Here is a 23,420-nt window from a genome sequence, read left to right as displayed (position 1 = left end):
GATGCAGGGGACGCGGATTCGTGCCCCGGTCTGGGAAGATCCCACATGCCGCGGAGCGGCTGGGCCCGTGAGCCATGGCCACTGAGCCTGCGCGTCCGGAGCCTGTGCTCCGCAGCGGGAGAGGCCACAACAGTGAGAGGCCCGCGTACCGCAAAAAACCCCCACATTTTTATTGAACATTTTAAAGACGTTTCAGGGACTTCTCTGGCAGTCCAGTGGTTAAGACTCCGTACGTCTACTTCAAGGGACGTGGGTTTGGTCTCTGGTTGGGGAACTAAGATCCATGTGATGCGGTACATAAATAAGTAAAGAAGTAAATAAATAAAACGTTTCATACTATACAAAAGTAGAGAGAATAGCCTGATGAACCACCATATAGTCATTACTCAACTTCAACAATTAACCAACTCCTGGTCAGTCTTGTTTTTCTCCATACCCGCACCTAAGTGGCACTGTTACTGAGTCCAAGCTCATCCTGGTCCTGCTTGCCACAGGACAGGCCAATAAATTGAGAGAACAGTTGTTGGGGCAAAGAATAGCAACTTTATTAGGAAAGCCAGCAGACTGAGGAGATGGTGGACTCGTGTCCCAAAGAACAATCTTGCCTCAGTTAGAATTCAGGCTTCTTTTATACTAAAAGGGGAGGGGGTAAAAGTCAAACATTCCTGGTTCCAGTCAGCCTCCAGAGGGGATGTGTTGATTTCTTCCTTCCTGTAGTCATTCACAGGTGGGCCTGGTCAGGATGTTTCCTGTGAGCTAAACAAAGGTATTTTAGCTTAAAGCTTATTACCTGGGAGGCAGGGTTCCCAGAGGTGGGCCATTATGTATAATTTAAGCTTATAGGCAACATCTCTTTAGTGATTAACTTGTAGCAAAAGCAATAGAATATAACGGTTAAAGTGAAAGAAACAGATCTAATATGGAGTCAGATTTGTTCTTCCCTATTACAGCGCCCCCCCAACATTATTTTGAAATAAATACCAGATGTGATTTCACCAGTAAGCATTTCACAGTGTATTTTTATTTTTATTTATTTATTTACTTTGCGGTACGCAGGCCTCTCATTGTTGTGGCCTCTCCCGTTGCGGAGCATAGGCTCCGGACACGCAGGCTCAGCAGCCATGGCTCACGGGCCCAGCCGCTCCGCGGCATGTGGGATCTTCCCGGACCAGGGCACGAACCCGTGTCCCCTGCATCGGCAGGCGGACTCCCAAACACTGCGCCACCAGGGAAGCCCCACAGTGTATTTTTAAAAGACAAGCATTCCCCTTTTAAAACATATCCCCCAGATTATCACCCACCTCCAAAACAATAATTTCCTAATATTATCAAGTATCAAATTAGTGTTTACATTTACCTGATTGACCTACAAATGTCATTTTTCAAATACAGTTTGTCTGAATTGAGATCCAGACCATACATTGCAACTAGTTAATATATCTCTTAAGTCTTTAAAAAAAAAAAAGCTATGGTTTCCCTCTTCCTCTCTTTTTTGCTTGCAATTTCTTTCATTTCCTTTTTGTTTCATTTTTTAAAAATTTATTTATTTTATCTTTGGCGTTTGGTCTTTGTTGCTGCGTGCGGGCTTTCTCTAGTTACAGGAAGTGGGGGCTTCTCTTGTTGCGGACCACGGGCTCTAGGAGCTCGGGCTTCAGTAGTTGTGACACACAGGCGTAGTTGTTCCGTGGCATGTGGGAATCTTCTCGGACTAGGGATCGAACCCGTGTCCCCTGCACTGGCAGGCAGATTCTTAACCACTGTGCCACCAAGGAAGTCCCTGGTTTCGTTTCTTTTTCTTTCTTTCTCTCTTTATTTGTTTTTTTAGAAACTAGGTGGTTTGTCCCGTAGAGTTTTCTCCAGTCTGGATGGATCTTGCTGGTGGCATCCCCGTGGTGTTTTAACATCTTCCTCCGCCTCTTGTGTTCTCTACATATTGGTTAGTTAGATCTAAAAGGTTTGATCAGATCAGGTTTGATTTTTTTTTTTTACAAGACTGTTTGCAGCCATTGATCATTGCATTGCTTAGGGGTTATAAATGGTGATATCATTTCGGCATTTATTAGCTGGAAGACAGATGAAGAGGAATATCACCTCATCGGCTAATTGATTACATGAGGTACACTTAGTACAAAAAAGTCAGGTTACATACCTGATTCTTTACCTTTAGCAGTTTTCAAAATAATTGATTCCCTAGTATCTTCCACAGGATATTGATCAATGAGGTTTTTTATTATTACCATTATGAACACATATTTTATATCTATTATGAACGCATGGATTTGTATCTATCATTATGAACATTATATTTGTTCTTTTTCAATCCACTGTAATTATTATCCCGATTTGATACTCGTATTTTTCCATCGTTGGCCAACAGGTTGGCACCCGAATCCTTTAAACAAAATGACTCGTTTCCTTGTTTTCTGGCATGACAAAGTGTTCTAGGCTCATCACAATTTTCCACACAGCTTTATTGAGGTGTAACTGACATACAGTTGACTACATATTTCCAAAGTGAACAATTTTATGTGTGAACAAGATAGTGAACATATATATCCATGACCTTAAAGGATTCCTCGTGCCCCTTTACTATCCCTCCCTCTTGCCCTCTCTTCTCCCTCCCTCTTCCCCAAGCAGTCTCTGATCTGCTTTCTGTCATAATGGGTTAGTTTGCATTTTATAGAATTTTATATGAATGGAATCAAACATGACGTTCTTTTTCTCTGGCTTCTTTCCCTCAGCATAATTATCGTGAGATTCATCCACGTTGTATGTATTATTAATTGATCCCTTTTTATTGCTGAGTAATATTCTATTGTACAGATATACAATAATTTTTAAATCTATTCACCTGTTGATGGACATTCGGGCTGCTTCCAGTTTTTGGCTGTTATAAATAAAGCTGCTATTGATAGGGATAGAGGAGGATAAATAAATACTTATTTTAGAAATCCCACTAGGGGATTAAAGACAGAAAGGGAATTTTAAGGGAGTTTGGGGGACTGTTGTAAGCGAATAACTACTCAAGAAAAGAATTCAGCAACCTAGCAACAATCTGCTCTACCTGGAAGGAAGACCAGGCGCACCCAAGCCCCAAGTCCTGATAGTTAAAACATAAGACAATAGATACGGGGTCTACATCTTGTTACACGAAGTCAGGGAATTGACGGTCCTTGAAGAGTAGCATTTCTGCATATAGTCAAGACAAGAATAGAGGAGAAAGGGGAAAGAAACTAGGTGAAAGAGGACATGATACCAAAACCTGAGATGAATTACCATATTTTAGTATAGGTTACCACCCTTTTGCTAATATACATATGATTTCAATAGAGCCATGACAGTCCTGGTTAGACCATATAGGGTTAAAGGAGGAACTAATGATGTACCCAAAATGAGGAAGAAGTTGGTCTTCTCCCCCCCCCCACTTTTTCTTTGATTATAAAAATGTAGCCCAGTTTGTTCTGGGGGCTGTGCTCCCTGGTCTGCCTGCTTGTATCTCTCACAAGCATCCCATGCTAATAAACTCACTCTTTGCCTGCCACTTCACCTCGGGCCTCTCGCTGGATTCTTTCTGCACTGAGACAAAAGAACCTGAGCTTCAGTAAGTCCTGAGACCAGGTGTGCAGTTTCAGTTAAAAGACAGTGGGTTTGGGACTTCCCTGGTGGCGCAGTGGTTAAGAATCTGCCTGCCAATGCAGGGGACACGGGTTCGAGCCCTGGTCGGGGAAGATCCCACATGCCACGGAGCAGATGAGCCCACGCGCCGCAACTACTGAAGCCCGCGGGCCTAGAGTCCGTACTCCACAACAAGAGAAGCCACCAAAATGAGAAGCCCGCACACCGCAACGAAGAGTAGCCCCCGCTCACCGCAACTAGAGAAAGCCTGCACGCAGCATGAAGACCCAAAGCAGCCATAAATAAATAAATAAATTCATAGTAAAAAAAGACAGTGGGTTCAAGTCCACTCCTAAGTCAGGGATTGTGGATTGAAGTCCCAATCTGAGGTGTGACTGGGTTTGAGTTCCATCCAAAGGAGTGCAGTTTCACTACAAATATTCATATATGTCTTTGTACGGACATCTGTGTTAATTTCTCTTGGGTACAGACCTAGGAGTGGAAAATCTGGAGCATATAGTCAGTGTACATTTAACTTTTTAAGATACTGCCAAACTGTTTTCCAAAGTGGTTTGGTTGTACTACTTTACTTCCCCACCAGCAGTATGACCGTTCTAGTTCCTCCACATCCTTGGTAAGGTAATTTTTAATAAATTTAGCCATTTTAATAAATACATAGTGGTATTTCATTATGGTTTTAACTTGCATGTCCTTGATGACTAACGTTGAGTGTCTTTTCAAGTGCTTACTTGCTATCCATTTATCTTCTCAGTGAAGTATCTGTTCAAATATTTTGCCCATTTTTAATATGGATTTACTTTTTTGGCTGTGCCAGGTCTTAGTGGCGGCATGCGGGATCTATAGTTGCGGCATGCGGACTTTCAGTTGCGACACTGGACTTCTTCTTAGTTGTGGCATGCATGCAGGATTTAGTTCCCCGACGAGGGATCGAACCCAGGCACCCTGCATTGGGAGCATGGAGTCTTACCCACTGGACTACCAGCGAAGTCCCTTGCTCATTTTTAACTGGATTGTTTTGTTTCTTATTATTGAGTTTTGAGGGTTCTTTATATTTTCTGGATATCAGTCCCCTATCATTACATCTGGGGTCTTTCGAAGAGCAGAAGGGTTTTTTTTGGCTGTGCTGTGCAGCTTGTGGGATCTTAGTTCCCCGACCAGGGATCAAACCTGGGCCCTGGCAGTGAAAGTGCCAAGTCCTAACCACTGGACCACGAAAGAATTCCCCAGAAGTTCTTAATTTTAATGCAGTGCAATTTATTGATTTTTTCCCCTTTATGGATGTTTTTGGTATCATACCTAAGAATTCCTTGCCTATCCAAAGGATTTGGACTTTTCTTCTATATTTTCCAATAGAACATTTAAAAAATAAATTTATGTATTTATTTTTGGCTGTGTTGGGTCTTTGCTGCTGCACTGTGGGCTTTTCTCTAGTTGTGGCGAGCGGGGGCTACTCTTCGTTGCGGTGCATGGGCTTCTCATTGCGGTGGCTTCTCTTTTTGTGGAGCACGGGCTCTAGGTGCGTAGGCTTCAGAGTTTGTGGCACGTGGGCTCAGTAGTTCATATTAAAATGGCTCGCTGGCTCCATAGTTGTGGCACACGGGCTTAGCTGCTCTGCGGCATGTGGGATCTTCCTGGACCAGGGCTTAGAACCCGTGTGCCCTGCATTGGCAGGTGGATTCTTAACCACTGTGCCACCAGGGAAGTCCTCCAATAGAAACTTTATAGTTTTAGGTTTTACATCTAGGTCTCTGATGCATTTGGGGTTAGCTTTGGTGTACAGTGTGTGATACGGAATGACCTCCTCCCCTCCCAACTCCTCCTCCTTCATTTGCATATTTAATTGTTCCAACACCTGCAACACTGTTTCTGTTGAAGAGCCTATTTTTTCCCCACTGAATTGCCTTTTGCACCTTTGCTGAAAATCAGTTGTTCATAGGTACACAAAATTTTCACTTTTTTTCCCACTCAACATTAGTGCCTCAGCACTGTCCACATGAGGATAAAATATTAAGGTGGCCCACAGTAGGCAGAACCTGGTACAGAAATCTGACTTCCTGTTCTTGAAAATGTCCCCCACTGTGTCCTCAGGGTCATCTTTGTCATCACTCACTTCCTCTGTCTCCTTGCTTAGAGATTGCTTTATTTCCTCATGAAACCCCAGCCTCTGCGTTATATCTTCATTTTCCAGCAGTTTTGTGGAGTGACCACTAACTTCTCTCCAGATGAGCTCTTTGGCTATTGAGATCTTTGGTTCTACTTTGTTCTCCTGGACTACAGCAAGCCCACATTTTAGAATAGGCTTCCCAATGGTCATTCAACAGATAAGCCAGCAGGACTTTTGGTTACAGGCTAATTGTAGAACGAGTTACACTCAGGGAACCACAGACCATCAGAACTAAAAAGACTCATAGCCAGGGTCCAGGGCCCCAAGGGGCTAGGCGATGCACTGAAGGTCTTCCAAGGTCAGATGGCAAACTGGTGGTCAAGCTGAGGTGAGATTAGTGGCAGGTGCCAGTTTTCTTGGGCTTACACCCCAGTTCTAGTTTTTGCATATTGGAAATCTGGTCATTTCATTTTAAGTTAAATATACTAAAGAAATCAAATCATGTGAAAAGAGAAACCGGAAAATAATGGTTCCCGTCAGCTTGGGGAAGTGAATCCTTCTGTGACCTCATCAACATTTACCCCAAATAGACTATGAAAAGTTCCTTTGGACTTCCCCCACCCCCTCGGAGGAAGTAAACACCTCCTCGGGCTTGACCAAGTTGGTATTTATCAGCTGTCTAAGCAGATGGTCTTCCCCATCAGAGGAGAAAGAATCTCTTACCGCCTGAGTGGCTGGTTGGCCATGCCATCCGAAAGAGGCCTGAGAGCCAGAAGGTGACTTGCCGTGGCTCTTCGGCAAGGCACTCTTTTCTCTGGGCTGCAGTTTCTCCATCTACAAAGATTAAGGGGTTGGACAACAGGGTGTGCAAGCCTTGCTGCCTCTGTACCTCCACAGATCTAAAAAGAATCTGCATTTTTAGTAAGCATCTCAAGGGCTCTTAACTTCAGCTGATATAAGCATCATCTGGGATGCTTAATTAAAAATGCAGATTACCCTCTCCAGATTACACTTGTCCCGATCAAGCAGATCTGGTACATGGCCTGGGAATAAGCATTTTGATTGGTGGCCCACATTTGGGGAGACACTGAATTGGGGATACACATCTTAGCTGATCATCACGGGCCTCTCACTGTTGTGGCCTCTCCCGTTGCGGAGCACAGGCTCCGGACGCGCAGGCTCAGCAGCCATGGCTCACGGGCCCAGCCGCTCCGCGGCATGTGGAATCTTCCCGGACCGGGTCACGAACCCGTGTCCCCTGCATCGGCAGGCGGACTCCCAACCACTGCGCCACCAGGGAAGCCCTCTTCCATATCTCGATGGCTCTTTTCCTCTTAGCGTTGAATAGTAGTCCACTGTCTGGATGTATCACACAGCTTCTTTATCCGTTCACCTATTGAAGGACATCTTGGTTGCTCCCATATTTTAGCAATTATGAATAAAGCTGCTATAAATATGTGTGTGTAGGTTTTTGTGTGGACGTAAGTTTTCATTATCTGTTTACTTATTTATTTTTTAAACTGTAGGACTACAAGTTTGAGAAAATCATGAAAAACCAACGACTGTTGATGGATTCTGGAAGAAGTTCTGACAGGCTGCAGGGGCCAAAGATAGAGACAATTCTGATCCAGTTCCTTTTTTTGTCCTTTCAGATTCACTCAGCAAATGACTCAAACACCAGTAAACTAACCAAGAGAAAAAAAAAAAAAGGAAGAGGATTCACTGTCCAGTAACTTTCAAGAGCTGATTTCTTATGCATTTCAATTTTCTTCTTTTGCTCTTCTCAGTAGAGGCAAATGTCAAGAAGCTATAGGGAGTGTCAATGTCAGCCCAAAGAGAAAAGTCTCCAAGTTTGCTGGAGGATTTTCCAGGCTTCCGGCTTCTTGGTTTTCAGCATTTAATTCTCTCTGACCAGATCATCCACCTTTGTGGTTCACAATCCCTCACCTATCATGCATTTCTGAGCTTCCTTGAGAAGGTATTTCCTGCTGTGTCTGTACGAAGCCGGTCTTCACTCACCACCAAATGCACATAAGGATGCAGCTCTAACATGAAGGTCCCATGCCAACCACAGATCACGTCTTCTTCCTCCACAACTTCTCATCCCACCAGACTCAGGAGTGACTACTTCTGGGAACCTCAAATCTGAATGTAAAGTTGATAATAAAAAGATGAACAACCCGGGGCTTCCCTGGTGGCACAGTGGTTAAGAATCCTCCTGCCAGCGCAGGGGACATGGGTTCGAGCCCTGGTCGGGAAAGATCCCACATGCCGCGGAGCAACTAAGCCCGTGTGCCGCAACTACTGAGCCCGCGTGCCACAGCTACTGAAGTCCGCGTGCCTAAAGCCCGTGCTCCGCAACGAGAAGCCACCACAATGAGAAGCCTGCAAAGTGCAACGAAGAGTAGCCCCCGCTCGCTGTAACTAGAGAAAGCCTGCGTGCAGCAACGAAGACCCAACACAGCCAAAAATAAAAATAAACAAAATAAATTAATTTAAAAATAAAAAAAGATTAACAACCCAATAAACAAATTAGGTAAGAGATTTGAACAGACATTTCACAAAGAAAGATACAAATGGGCAATAAGCAATTGAAAAAGCATTCAACATCATTAGTCAAAGGAAGTGCAAATTAAAACCACGATGAGATACCACCACCCACCCACCAGAATGGTTAAAATTAAAAAGACTGACAACACCAAATTTTAGCAGAGCTGTGGAGCAACTGGAAATCTCAGACATTGCCGGTAGGAGTGTAAAATGGCACAAATACCTGGGAAAAGGCCAGGCAGTTTCTTATTAACTTAAACACCTATACACCTATGACACAACAATTTCACTTCTAGGTGTTTATTCAAGAGAGATGAAACATGTTTACAAAAAAATTTGTATAAAAATGTTCATTGCAGGGCTTCCCTGGTGGTGCAGTGGTTGAGAGTCCGCCTGCCGATGCAGGGGACGCGGGTTCGTGCCCCGGTCCGGGAGGATCCCACGTGCCGTGGAGTGGCTGGGCCCGTGAGCCATGGCCGCTGAACCTGCGCGTTCAGAGCCTGTGCTCCGCAACGGGAGAGGCCACAACAGTGAGAGGCCCGCGTACCACACACACACACAAAAATGTTCTTTGCAGCCAAAAACTGGAAATATTGATGGTTTAGATGTCCATCAACAGAGCACTATATGATGTAGGGTATCTACACAATGGACTACTATTCAATGACAATAAGGAAAGAACTCCTGAAACATACCACGACATGGATGTCTCAGAAACATCCATGTCTTTTGCTGTGTTACGTCTTGCTCCGTTCATCCAATCCTCTGAGTGCAGCATCAAGTCACCCAGTGCGTGGAGTGGAAGAAGATAAGGTGGTGAGATGGAAACCAGAACAGCACTGACCTAATGAGAGAAAATCCACGTGCTCCTGCACTCCGCACCCCAGGCCCTGTGGCCTCAGCGGCAGCGATTCCCCTAAAATGCCATTGCCCCTTGGTCCTGTGGTCATGTTTGCTCCTTCTAGAGTTCAACCTGCAGGAACCCGTGTGCTGTGCTGTGTCCATGTGTGTGTGTATAATATAAAATTTGCCAATTCAACGATTTTTTTTTTTTGGGCCGTGTTGTGCGACATGCGGGATCTTAGTTCCCCAACCAGGGAACAAACCCGTGCCCCCTGCAGTGGAAGCGCGGAGTCCTAACTACTGGACTGCCAGGGAAGTCCCCAATTCAACCTTTTTTTTTCTTTAATTTTTAAATTTTATTTTATTTATTTATTTTTACAGCAGGTTCTTATTAGTCACCGATTTTATCCACATTAGTGTATACATGTCAATCCCAATCGCCCAATTCATTTTAAGTGTACAATTTAGTGGCATCAATTCCATTTACAATGGTGTCCAATCACCACTATCACCACTATCTATTTCTAAAACTTTTCCATCACTCCAAAACAGAAACTCTGTACCCATTAAGGAATAACTCCCCATTCCCTCCTCCTCCTGGCCCCTCTAATCTACTTTCTGTCTCTATGGATATACCTATTCTAGATATTTCATATAAGTGGAACCATATAATATTCATCCTTTTGGGCCTAGTTTCTTTCACTCAGCTTAATGTTTTCAAGGTTCATTCACATCGTAGCATCGATCAGAACTTCTTTTATATGGCTGACTAATATTCCATTTGCGTGTATAAACCACAGTTTATCCATTCATCTCTTGATGGACACTTGGGTTGTTTCCACCGTTTGGCTACTGTGAATAGTGTTGCAATGAATGCTAGTATACAAGTATCAGCTTGAATCTCTATTTTCAGTTCTTTTGGGTACATGACTAGGAGTGGAATTGTTGGGTTATATGGTAATTCTATGTTTAGCTTTTTGAGCTAAACAGGCCAGTTTCCACAGCAATTTTACATTTGCACCAGCAAGCCATTAGGGTTCCAATGTCTCTACGTCCTCGTCAATACTTGTTATTTTCTACTTTTTTGATGCCATGTGCTTTGGCATATACAATTTTCCCTTCTTTCCCCCGGCGTCTCTCTGAAGCCTTTCCCGACCCGTCCAAGTCTGTGGTCCCTCTTGCCTCACCTTGTCCCCATTCCTGTCCTGGGATAGATCATTGCTCAGTATCCTTCGCAGGTCTTGAGCGGAGATTGGTGTTTGATAACTTTCTCATTCATCTCTTTGTCTTCAGCACCTGGCACAAGTCCGTGTTCAAAATGTTCAGTAGACGATGTGGAGAGCAGGGATGGAAGAAACAGGACCCTACTCCGGCTCAGAGTGCAATGACCTCCTTCTCCCACGTCTGCCTTCACCCCCTGAAGGTATTTATAGACAGGGAAATGTGGAGGAGAATTAAACATGTGGGAGAGTTGAACAGAGAAGACGGTGGGGGCATCTTCTTTGGATGCCTTTCTCTGCTCACCTTTGGGGTGGGATACACCTGCTTCTGAGGTTCCTTGAATTCTGGAGAAAAAGAGATGTCAGGAAATGTGGGGACTGGCCACTTGGTAGACAGGCATGAACGACGGGGTATCAGGGTAAGACTTAGCTTCTGGGAAAGTGACAGAGCCCCAAAGTAATGTACCTTAAATTCATCAAAGTCCAGTGGCTTAAATTCATCAAAGTCCTGTCCAGGTGTGGTTTGGCAGCTGCCTCCACAAACCTCCCAGGGGCACGGACTCTTCCCAGTTCACCATGACACCCTCCTAGGGTGTGGTCCTCACTGTTTGACCCAAGTCAGCAGGTGGAATCCAGCCAGAGGATGAAGGAAGAATGGAAGGTGAAAGGGGTCCTGGGGAGTTTGCCTGGAACTGCCACCAGAGCCTTTTACTTGAATCCTATTGGTCAGAACTTAGTCACGTGGCCACACCTAAATGCTTGAGTGGCTGAGACAAAAGGTATTTACTCTGCACAGGAAGGTACAGACTAAACACTGCGCATTCCACTTGTATAGAAGAAGAAAGAGGAAGACGGGAAGATGGCAGACGGCCTCTCCGCCACGTATGAACAGATGAAGAGAAACATGTATTGAGCGTGAACCAAACTTCTCGCATTGTGCTTGATATTTTATATATGAGTCATTTCTCCCCAAAACCCTAGGAGGCAGACAATGTGTGACATCATATGGATAAGGAAACAAGCTCAGAGGCGTTGGGTAATTTGCCCCAAGTTACACAACTAGTAGGGTGTGGAGCTAGGACTACAAACTTTGTCCTGGACTGAATGTTGGTGTTCCCCCAAATTCATACGTTGGCATCCCCCCAAATTCATATGTTGGAGTCCCACCAAGTTCATATGTTGGACTCCCCCCAAATTCATATGTTGGAGTCCCCCCAAATTCATATGTTGAAGCCCTAACCCCCAAGGTGAGAGTATTAGGAGGTGGGGCCTTTGGCCGCCGGTAAGCAGGTTTAGATGAGGTCATGAGGGTGGGGTCCTCATGGTGGATTAGCCCCTCTATTACCAGAGCACTCTCTGTCTCTGTCTCACTTTCTCTCTCCCCTTGTGAGTACACAAGGAGGGGGCAGCCATCTCAAGCCAGGAAGGGAGTCTTCACCAAGAACCAAATCCACTGGCACCATGATCTTGGACTCCCCAAGATGTGGTGTTTTGTTACCACAGCCTGAGCTGACTGAGACAGACTTCAGAGCGTTTCCCACTGCTTCCAGATCCCTTGGGAGTCTAAGAGCGGGGAAGGTGGAAGGGCGGGAGGAATGTTCAACCATCTTTTTCTTCTGTTCAGACCAGCTCATCAGGCCAGGAAAGGAAACAAGGGTTGGGAGGGAAAACAATTAGTAACTTAAAATATGCATTTTCCTCCTCATTTTTAAGTCTTAGGGTGAGGGGTGCAGATGGAGCGCAAGAAGACACCCCGGTCTGGTCCTTGCTGGTCTGCCCTCACCAGAGCTGAAAACAGGGTGACCGTTCACAGGATAGGTGAGGCTCTAAGGGCTTGGGCAAGACCCTCATTACTGCTTCTAGGCACCCGTTCTCCCATCCATCCCATCAAAGGAGGAGGATGGGCCAGAGCAGGGCTCCTCATGCACTAGAATCCTTGTGGTGCTTTGCAAAGAATATTTTTTTTCCTTCACATGGGTATTTCCCACTTTCTCTCTTCCATGAGGTTCCAGAACCACCTATTATAGCCAATGAGCTTTCTTTATATCTTTTTAATTTTTAAAATTTTATTGTGGTAAGAACACAGCACGAGGGGACTTCCCTGGTGGCACAGTGGTTGGGAATCTGCCTGCCAATGCAGGGGACACAGGTTCGAGCCCTGGTCCGGGAAGATCCCACATGCCGCGGAGCAACTAAGCCCGTGTGCCACAACTACTGAGCCTGCGAGCCACAACTACTGAGCACACGTGCCACAATTCCTGAAGCCCGCCAGCCTAGAGCCTGCGCCCGCAACAAGAGAAGCCACCGCAATGAGAAGCCTGCACACCATAATGAAGAGTAGCCCCTGCTCTCTGCAACTAGAGAAAGCCCGCACGCAGCAACGAAGACCCAACACAGCCAAAAATTAATTAATTAATTTAAAAAATTAAAATAAATTAAAAAGAAGAACACAGCATGAGAGCTACCCTCTGAAGTTTTTATGTATACATTATACACATAAAATGTACTAAGCAGACCTTTAGCACTTACTCATCTTGCTGAACTGAAATCTTCTGCCTGTTGATCAATAACTCATTTCCCCCTCCCCCAGCCCCTGGTGACCACGATTCCATTCTTTGATTCTATGCATTTGACTACTTTAGATAACTCATATAAGTGGAATCATCCTTCCGGAACTGGCTTATTTCACTAAAGCATAACGTCTTCAGTGTTCATCCATGTTGTTGCATGTTGCAGAATTTCCTTCTTTTTAAGGCTGAACAGTCTTCTTGTGTGTGTTTGTGTATCCTGTCTTCTTTATCCATTCATCTGTTGATGGACATGTGGGTGGTTTGTACATCTTGGCTATTGTGAATAGTGCTGCAATCAACATAGGAATGTTAATATCTCTTCGAGATCCTGATTTCAGTTATTTTGAGTAAATACCCCGAAGTGGGACGGCTGGATCATAGGGTTCTACTTTTAACGTCTTTTTTGACACACTGTCTCATTTTATTCAAATACCAGTCTGCTCACACATGGTCCAAGAACACCCAAATAATAAAACAGATATAATCACATGTTAAAGATTGGTCTTCAAACATCATAGCCAATGATGCCACGCTTGTCTATGATCTTGCCAACATAAAACCACCACCACACACCTCAGTGGCCACCAAACCATTGAGCAGAGCTTCCTTAACTGTGAGCTGTTGGAAGCTACCAGTTTGAGCACTATTGACAAATTTTTTTCAAGCTCTGAATAGCTGTAGGGAACCCAGCAAGGTTGGAGGAAGCAGCTCAACCTTGGCATAGTGGCAAAATGTGGCCAATCAAGGCTTTGAGAAAGTCATAGCAGCACTGACCAGTGCCCGGACCTTCCCTGCGCAGTTACGGACAAACTGGGCCATGGTTCTAGGACGGAAAGTCCATCGCCCTGACTGGCCGGCTGAATGTCACCGCCAGGAAGGCTATTTTTAATTTCTTGAGGAACCTACGTACTGTTTCCCACAGCAGCTGCACCAATTTATATTCCCACCGACATGCACAAAGTCCACAACTACTGAGCCTGCGAGCCACAACAACTGAGCCCACGTGCCACAACTACTGAAGGCCGCGTGCCTAGAGCCCGTGCTCCACAACAAGAGAAGCCACTGCAGTGAGAAGCCCGCGCACCACAATGAAGAGTAGACCCCGCTCGCTGCAACTAGAGAAAGCCCGTGTGCAGCAACAAAGACCCAACGCAGCCAAAATTTATAAATTAATTAATTAAAAAAAATACCAATTCTTCCGAAGGTAGCTTATAAATCTAACATGATCCAAATAAAAACACTCAGAGCCATTTTTTTTTTCTCGAACTAGACAAGCTGATTCTAAAGTTTACGTTGAAAACATAAACAAGCAAGAAGAGCCAGGACGAGTCGAGAAGGGAGAGCGATGGGGGAGGTACAGCCCCATCAGATGTCCTAAGCTGCTGTGAAGTCTCAGGAACCACCCCCGCACGCCTAGCACGGGCCCATGGACGACGTAAAGTGGAGAAACAGGACCCCACCATACCAAAACTCAGTGTACAAAATGCATCCTCTCAGATCTAAGAGCTGACAATGGATAATTTGTTTTTGTTTGGCTGCACCACATGCGTGGCATGCGGGATTTCCCGAACAGGGATAGAACCCACGCCCACTGCAGTGGAGGCGCTGAGTCTTAACCGTTGGACCTCCAGGGAAGTCCCTGACAATGGATCTTTCAAGAAATACTATCTGAGCAACTGGGCAGCCATCTGGAAACAAAGAGAGATGGATCCAAGCTCTCACTGATCACCAGGACAGCCTTCAAACGGATCAAAGATTTAAATTTTAAAAAAATGAAAATATTGGATGAATTCCCTTGCCCTCAACAAGAACAAGAGTCGCAGGTGGGCACAGGGCTGACCAGGAGTAGGCTGGACTCCGAATAATTACCAGGTGTGGGGGCTAGCACTGATTAACCCATATTATCCTGTGCAATCCTCAGGTGGTTTATTGACCTCAGTTTCTTGACTGGAGGCTTAGAAAGGTAACTTGTTTAAGGTTACCGACCTGGTTACTAACTCTCAAAGCGACCCGTCCAAGGCCACCCCAGAGTCTGGAGTCCTCACCGTGGCTCCACTGCTCCCGGCTGCAGGTAAGATTGACCGCCACCGGCAAGCGGGTCATGGAAGCAGGGCACCGGGCTTGATGGAGGCAGGAGGGTGGGCTCACAGGACGGGTCAAGGAGTGGTCCTGTGTTCGGAGTTTGGAGACTGTGGTGGAAACAGCGTTCACGGGGAGCAGGTCAGGAAATTGAGCAGATTGGCCTCAGGTCAGAGAGAACGGTGGATGCTGGTGAAAGCCAGGGACCCTCAGAAGGGTTGGAGGCCAAAGAGTTGGAGGACTGGACCAGGCTCAGACTGTGAAAGGCCTTGAACGCCAAGATCATAATCAGTACCGGTCCCGTCACATGAAAGTTTGTAAGACATCTACAGATGCAATCCCGCTGGATCCTCAGGCCAACCTGGTGACATGGGCTTGTTTTTTTTTTTTTAATTGATTTATTTTATTTATTTATTTTTGGCTGTGTTGGGTCTTCTTTGCTGCACGCGGCCTTTTCTCTAGTTATGGAGAGTGGGGGCTACTCTTTGTTGTGGTGTGCAGGCTTCTCATTGCGGTGGCTTCTCTTGTTGCAGAGCACAGGCTCTAGGCATGCGGGCTTCAGTAGTTGTGGCTCACGGGCTCAGTAGTTGTGGCTCGTGGGCTCTAGAGCGCAGGCTCAGTGGTTGTGGCACACGGGCTTAGTTGCTCCGCGGCATGCGGGATCTTCCCGGACCAGGGCTCGAACCCGTGTCTCCTGTATTGGCGGGAGGATTCTTAACCACTGCGCCACCAGTTAAGTCCCAACATGGGCTTGTTTGAAAACAGATGAATGAAGGGAGCAGAAGTTAAGGGCCCTGCCCAAGGCCACGCAGCCTGGAATAAAGCCCTGGGTCTCGTGACTCCAAGCTCACTGTCTCTGACCTTGCAGCATACCTACGGGCCAGGAGTATATGCACTTTGTCCTCTCAACAACCTGGCAGCGGAGGAAGGTCTCTCAGCACAAGGCGTGCGGGCAGTCTGGGGACAATCGAGCACGGTGGAGGTCGAGGGGCCTGGGGGAGTATGGCCACAGGGGCCGTTTCCTGGACGCCCAGCTGCCCCCGCACTGTGCAGCCCTGGTTTGCCCCCTGCCTCTCTGGCCTCTTCCTCGTCTCCTTTGCTGCTTCCTCGTCCAGTCCCCAGGGCCCGGCCCCGAATTCTGCCCTCTTCCCTCTTGTGAGGAGAGCGGGTGAGGGCTCACCCAGGGCGAGGGATTCAGGACCACTTCCACACCCACAACCCTGATCCCTTGCTCAGTCTTGTCTCCTGAGCTCCAGGTGACCACGTTCTGCTGCTCCAGGCGTTTGCCACAGACACCAAAGGCAACTGGTCCACCCTCCCTCCCCACCGCACGCCAGCTCGCCCTCCTCCAGGGCTCCCTGTCTCAGTCGACAGCAACCTCAGGGCCCCTGCTGCTCAAGGATCCGAGGGTCATCTCTACCCCTTGTTTTCCGTGACCCCCACGTCTTGCCAACCGGTCCTCCTACGTATGACTCAGATCAACCACCTTCTCTTCGCTCCCCCTGCCACCCACCTCGCTCGGCAGGACAACTGCTCACCAGGGGGTCTCTTCCGTGGCCCCCTTTCTCCACTCTTCTAGCCAAACAGGACTGTGTCTGCTCCTCTACTTCAAACCCTCCAGGGTGTGTCCTCATAAAACCTTGCACGTGAATGTCTGCAGCAGCATCGTTTACGGCAGCCAAAGAGTGGAAACAACCCCAATGTTCATCACTGCACGAACGGATAAAAAAGACAGGGTGTCTCCATACCAGGGAGTGCTATTCGGCTGTAAGAAGGAATGACGCTCTGGTACGTGTCACCCCATGGATGCGCCTTGGAAACACGATGCTGAGTGAAAGAAGCCCGCCACAAAAGGCCACATATTTTATGATCTCGTTTATGCAAAAAGTCCAGAATAGGCAAATCCATAGAGACAGAAAGTAGACTGGTGGCGGCCAAGCGCTGGGAGGGGCTGGAGGAAGATGGCAAGTAACTGATAATGGATACGTGGTTTCCACTTTTTCCATGAAAAAGTTCTAAAATTGATCGCATAACCTGTGAATATTAAACACCGCTGAATGGTCTGCTTTAAATGGGTGACTTGTGGGACTTCCCTGGCGGTCCTGTGGTTAGGACTCCGAGCTTCCGCCTCAGGGGGCACAGGTTCGATTCCTGGTCTGGGAACTAAGATCCCACATGCTGCATGCTGTGGCCAAATAAATACATAAATGGGTGGCCTTATGATAGTAAATTGTATCTCAGTAAAGCTATCCTTGAAAACAAAAACAAAAAATCCCAACCCTTCCAGGGTTGCCCACTTCCAGCTCCTTCTGTGGCTACATGGCCCTGCTTCATCTGGCCCCTGCCTCGGGACTTGGTTGGAGGGAGGTGCCTATAACCCCTGAGCCCCAGTGTAAGAAGTCTCCAAAGGAACACACATTCTGTGAGTACACAACCTCTCCTTGCTCTCCTGTGAAAAACAGATCTATTTTTCTATGTCTCTCAGATCCGACCTGGAGAATTTGCATAACATGTAAATCCAGTGTCTTAGGAGTTATTTCCCGCACGCGTAAATACAATTCCTCGCTCACCGTTCCTAGTTATCCAGGCACTTTGGAAAAGCCAGACGTTCTGACTTGAAGGTCACCTACTGTAAGCAGGTCAAGGGGACAAGTGTTGAGGAAAGGCAGACCACTGTGCCCATCCTCTTTCTCCTTCCATGTGTCACCTCAGCAGCCCCAGCGCGGCAGACTGACTCAGAGCGCTGGGGAGGAGCTGTCACCACCGCCCCTCCACAATCATCCTTGAAGACGAGCTTCTGTTGCCATCTCCCAGGTCACCAGGTGTGAAGAAGGTCGGAGGGCTGCTCTGGGAGGAGCTCAGGGAGCAGGCCGCAGGCCACACCCACCAGAGCTTTCAGTCGTCAAAGGCAGCCGAGCCGGCCCACTACATCCCACGGTGCAGTCTCCCCAAAGGCGCTCCCACCCAGACGCCTTCCCCCGCCAGAAATGACAGACCCAGGGCTGGAGGGGGACACAGACACCAAGAAACTTGTGACCAAACTGGTAGTGCAAAAGCAGCCATTTTCCCATTAATTCTGAGGCTATTCTGAGGCCATGAGTCAAAACAGGGCAAAAAGCCTCAAGGAGGCTGACAGTCACTGCCTGAAGTTTTCACTTCAATGGCCCCTTCTGGAAACTTCTGCTGGCTTCTGCTCGGCCAGCCTGGGTGGACCCTGAGCCCAGTGGCCTCCAGCAGGGCAGCGCTGGGTCAAGTTCTCTCTCGCAGTCACTGCAGAGAAGGGGAGAAGTGGAGACTCTCTCATCCAAGCAGGGCAGCCACAAGCGAGGAAGCGTGCTGGGGCTCTGTGTAAGAACAGGATCAAGAACGTTAAGTGGAAATTCCTTGGGTTTGGTTTCTTTCCTGTTCTCTCTCTAAACAAGTCTTATTTGACCTCCTGTAGCCAGCTCTATGGGTGGTGACAGGCCCAGTGTCACCCCGAGGCAGCCCGCTGGGCCAATGAGTTTGCTGTAACGAGTTGGGACAGAGACTCCTTCAACATGGCTTATTCTGTCCTTCTGTCCTTTATTTATTTAGGTGGGAGGAGGGGACGAGAACCAAGCCAGCCGTGCTTAGTCCTTACGAGGCACTGAGACTACACCTGTTTTCAAACTGCGGCCTATGGCTTCTGTCGGAAACACCGGGCGCTGCTGGTGCCCTCCACGCAATCTGAGGGTGGCGTCTGGCGTGTGGGACTCTGCACTGGGAGGAACATGCTCGCAGGGATTCTGATCAACAGTGATGTGGGCATCACTCTTCCAGGGGCCCAGTGAGACCCCCATGGTCCCCAAGGAGTGAGGTGAGTTGGAAATAAGGACACAAGTGTCCTGATTCCCTGACAGAATCTTTAGGTTTTTACCTTAAGGCGAGGGGAAAAAAAGAAAAGATACAGAGTGAAGAATTCATTGTATGTTTATTATTCACAGTTAATCACTACCTACCAAATGCTACCCGCAGAGTTAAAGGATTAAGTACACAGGTCTTTTTATTTAAACACTGATTTTCTTTTAAATATATACACACAAAACTTAGTTCTGCAAGGCTTCATGATATACACCAATTCCAAAATAAAACAATCAAACGGTCCAGGTGCAGAATGCCAGAGATTCCTCGTATCATCAGCAAGGAGAGGAGAAGCTAGTGGACAGGGGTGATGAGAGGCGGACGCTCTGTCTGGGAGGGCAGCGCCTCCTGGGCCCCAGGCCACTCCAGGCCGAGTCCGGCTCCATAACCAGAGTCCAGGGGAGACGCCGACGGACCACTTCAGAAGCCAAAGGCCGCCACCAACTCCCAGTGGCCCCGTTTTTGTTTTGGGAAGGGTGGGGAGAGGATGATCACAGGCGTGTTACCACAAGGGCCAAGAAGCCAACAGGAGACGGAAAGAAAGAGCTTTGCAATGGACTCAGCCTTCCTATCGTTCCAATCTTCCTTCCAAATGTCACTGTGTCACAGATACACTTCCTTTTCAGGGGGTCGGGTGGAGCAGCTATGAACACAGCCCGCTGTGAATGGAGACATGAAAAACCACTCAGCTGCTTCCTGAATGCGGCCTGAAGCTCACCTGGGCAGCTCAGGTGGGGGACACAAAAGGTGAAAGCCCTGAACAGATACCCCTAGATTTCAGAGCAAGAAAAATGAAGGGAAAATGCTCATCCTGCCCGCACACCCCACCCCAGTGTAGGAACACGGTAGAACCTGATACAATTTAAACCTTCCTGCATTTGAAACTTGCTGGCTCCAGAGACTGGTGTCTGGGGGTGTCTGGGGCTACGGAGGGCACAGACAACACCTGAGACCGCAAGGTCAAGGACCCTGGCCCCCCTTTCAGCCAGCTCCAGTCAGACGCGGGGAGGGCTGTAACCCGGTCCCACTGTGCCCTGGGGCTCCGGCTCCCTTAACCTCCAGGGGCTATAAATATTAAAGTTGAACCTTAAAGACTCTGGCTGTGCACAGGCAGGACGCCCACACCCTCATCTCACTTGTCTCCTCTTCCCTACCCTGTTCTCCCCTCCCTTGAGGGAAAAAAATATTTACAGAGTAGGAAACAAACTGGCTGTCTTTAACTTATTTTTAAAACAAAACAAATAAAAACCACCACTCATAAGCAACCCTTGAAATAAGGCAGAAGGCACTAAGAAAAACAACATGCTCAGGAACACCATCGGAAAGGGAAACCAATGTGGAAGAGAGACACAGGTTTGGGGCCTGGCTCGCAGGAAGCCCTGAGGGGCACACTCACCCCCACGCCCATCCAACTCTGACACAACATTCTGGCGGGGACTGGGGGCTGGCAGGCAGGTTCCCACTTGCCCTCCCTCCTCCGGCAGAAGCTAAAGGGCAAGGGCCGCCCACTCCCGGCCCGCTCCTGTGTGTGTGCATGTAACGCAGGACACAGAAGTGGCTGTTCTTTCTGTCGTCCCGACTAAAACAGACATTTTGCATAGAGAAAATATCAGCCCACGTGGTTTCTTTTCTTTTATTATTGGCATCAGCTAGGACTATATGTGGCATTAAATGTCATGCACTGATGGACAGAAGAGGAAACAGGATGAAAAAAAGGACAAAGGAGGAGGAACAGGAGCAGTGGTGAAAATTTGTAATAAAAACTCTTCTCTTAATTTATAGGTAAGTTTTGGCATTGTTATATCCAACTCCCCCTCCCACCCCCCCCCCCCGAGTTCCAGCCGAAGTGAGAGGGTCGCCAGGTGGCCCAGCTGCGCATTCTGAGCTCCCTCACGGGCTGCTCACACAGGCAGCTGATGGGCTTAATTCTTTCGTACGTGTTTAAAATTCTTCGCTTTCTTTAAATAATCTCTTGACTCTTAGACGTTCCGGTTCACGGGGGTGACGTAATTGCGTGGAAACATGCCGGTCTGCCCGTGGCAAGCCCCTTTCCACCAGTTGGGGTCTGAGTTATCCATGACGTGGATAAAGTCTCCCCGACGGAATCCCAGCTCTCCATCCTCTTGGGGATCAAAGTCAAAGAGGGCTTGGACGTACGTCGGTTGCTGCAGAAGAGGGGCAGGGAGAAAACACACATTGCATCCCTGATCGTGGCCAGCCCCTCGTAAGCGGACCGGTGATGGGGAAACTGATGTGTGCCAGCCTTTTCACATTTCCTGAAATAACCCCTCACTTCTCCTCCCCTCCCCACCAATTCTTACAGTTTACTCGAGGTGGGTGTCGTGCAGTCTTCACCAGTGCTCAAAACCACTTGGGTGTCCCCACCGTGGAGGCGGGTTGCACCCCAGCATCAAGCAAAGAGCAGCAGGTACTGCTTCAAGAGGAAAGAACTTTGGAAACAGCCAGTGGGGTTTTGTTTACAATCCCAGATGTGAAAATGGTTTAGTTCCTATCACTTTATCACTTAGAAAATCCTTAAGGTTTTATACAGTGAGAAGAGTAAAAGCTTGAATAAAATAAGGTGGTATTAACCATTACATGTGAGAAGGATTTTAAGAATGAGTGTGGACTTCACTCCCTTACAGTACGATTTTCCTCAAAGTTTACTTCCAGGCAGAGTATTTGAGGGTGTGTTAAAGACCTTCTTCCAAGAGACACAAGGTAACTAGCAACACAATGCTTCAGAGAAGCAGCCTCTGGAAATGACAAAACTATTTTTTGTTTCAAACTTCAAATCTTTAACATGACTTAATAATGAACACAGAAGGTCCAAAAGGAACCTTTTAAAAAAACACCTGCTTGCCTAAAGAGCTATTCTTAATTGCTAAGAAAGATCCCAATGTCTCTCACGAGGCTTACCTGTGGCACCTGCTCTATGTCCCGGAGAAATATCTGCTGGTTTCTGGAGACGGATGTAGATCTGTGATAATCTACCAGCTCATTCAAAGAATTGAACTTGACCACCCAGAGGAAATACTTTCCAGCCCCATCTCGGAGCACCTTGAAGTGCTGTACATCATTTCCAAACCTGGGGAGGGGTAGAGGATACACGTGAGAACAGGCCAGAGGGCTCTGTCCCAGCCACCCAGGGGCCACCTGCCCACCAAGGAGGTGTCCTGGAGAACTTGTGTGCTGGCCATGCCCCTCACAGGCTGGGTGCCCAGGACTGTAACACAACTTGACTTCCTGGCTGGAGAGCACCCTGAGACCCTCCATTAGGATGACAATTACCAGTGACAACAGGAAGAATCCTCGCCAGACAGGGAAACCCTGTCAGTCTGTCTAATTCTGAAAACATTTGTAAATAAAAAGAAATGTCCTGGGCTTCCCTGGTGGCGCAGTGGTTGGGAGTCCGCCTGCCAATGCAGGGGACGTGGGTTCGTGCCCCAGTCTGGGAGGATCCCGCATGCCGCGGAGCGGCTGGGCCCATGAGCCACGGCCACTGAGCCTGCGCGTCCGGAGCCTGTGCTCCGCAGCGGGAGAGGCCACAGCAGTGAGAGGCCCGCGTAACGCAAAAAAAAAAAAAAAAAAAATGTCCTAACCTATATAATGCCTCTATGTGCCCTACACTGTGCCAAATGAAAAACAGAACTGAAATCTTGTGTGACATTTGAAGACTACAAAAGATAAGATAGGAAATAAGGTGAGGAAAGGAGGGATTGGACAATTTCCAACAATTTTCCTGTAACTGGGAAGAGTTTAAAGTCATGTTTTCTACTCAGGGATTTTAGCTCTACTTAAGAGGAAAAGATCTCAAAAACAAAGAACATGCTGGGACAATAAATAAAAGGCCACCCCCCATAAAAGGCTTCTCTACCACCTGGTAAAGAGGCAAATGCTCTCTTTACAATGGCCCAGAAAAACAGCATGAGCCTGGCTGAGTGGGAATGGCCCACCACCGTCGTGCTGTCTGCCTAGAACATCAGCTCAAACAAGGCCCTGCCTGTCCCACTCTCTGCCGAGTCCTTGAGGTCCACACCAGCGCCCAGCCCTCAGAAGACGCTCTATGAAGATCTGTTAAATGAACGACTGAGAGTCTCTCCTCCCATCGCTGGTACTAAAGCATAAATACTTCTTAAAACCAACCCAGCAGGTGGCAGCACTGAGCTTTAAGGAAGCCACTGAGTACAAGTGCGAAGTGCTTAGAAACAGCACTATTTCATGGGAAAAACGGTGGATGAGGAAGAAAGCTTTATGAGGAAGAAGGACATACTGAAATGGCACTTCTGGGCCCGTGGGAGCCCACTCCCACAGTGCAATGCAGGTGGCTTCTGAAAGGGGTACAGGTTCCCTAACGGTGAGCTGTTAACTACCGCGGTTTTTCCATTAGACTCAACACCTTGAAACTCAAGACTGCACACTCTTGAACCTCCTTGGTGCAGGTGCTTGTGTTGTTAGAGGTGGTTATGACACCTGTTTCAAATTTTATTTCTAAAGCAACAAATACATGAACTCTTTAAAGGTTTTATTTGATAA

At 47.4% G+C, this 23,420-nt stretch overlaps 1 protein-coding gene and 1 pseudogene across 2 annotated transcripts in view; both read right to left on the bottom strand.

The window, feature by feature from the left end:
• Positions 1 to 6,868: 6,868 nt before the first annotated feature.
• On the bottom strand, positions 6,869 to 18,823 carry LOC149746800 (ATP synthase F(0) complex subunit g, mitochondrial pseudogene; annotated as a pseudogene).
• A 112-nt stretch (positions 18,824 to 18,935) lies between these two features.
• The window catches only part of GRB2 (growth factor receptor bound protein 2), a 70,006-nt gene continuing 65,521 nt past the window's right edge, over positions 18,936 to 23,420 (bottom strand). For both annotated transcript variants that reach the window (XM_022589632.2, XM_022589633.2), the window contains exons 5-6: positions 21,804 to 21,972; positions 18,936 to 21,049 (exon numbers count right to left, since the gene is read on the bottom strand). In XM_022589632.2, coding sequence (XP_022445340.1) covers positions 20,864 to 21,049; positions 21,804 to 21,972 — 355 coding nt within the window. In that variant the 3' untranslated portion in view covers positions 18,936 to 20,863. The remainder of the gene's footprint in view (positions 21,050 to 21,803; positions 21,973 to 23,420) is intronic.

The sequence above is a fragment of the Delphinapterus leucas genome, chromosome 19 (assembly GCF_059928025.1).
Source record: "Delphinapterus leucas isolate spDelLeu-1000000601 "Yukka" chromosome 19, BTC_Dleu_Yukka2, whole genome shotgun sequence".
Lineage (NCBI taxonomy): Eukaryota > Metazoa > Chordata > Mammalia > Artiodactyla > Monodontidae > Delphinapterus > Delphinapterus leucas.
Note: the sequence above shows the minus strand (reverse complement) of the source record. Positions and strands in the feature narration are given on the sequence as shown.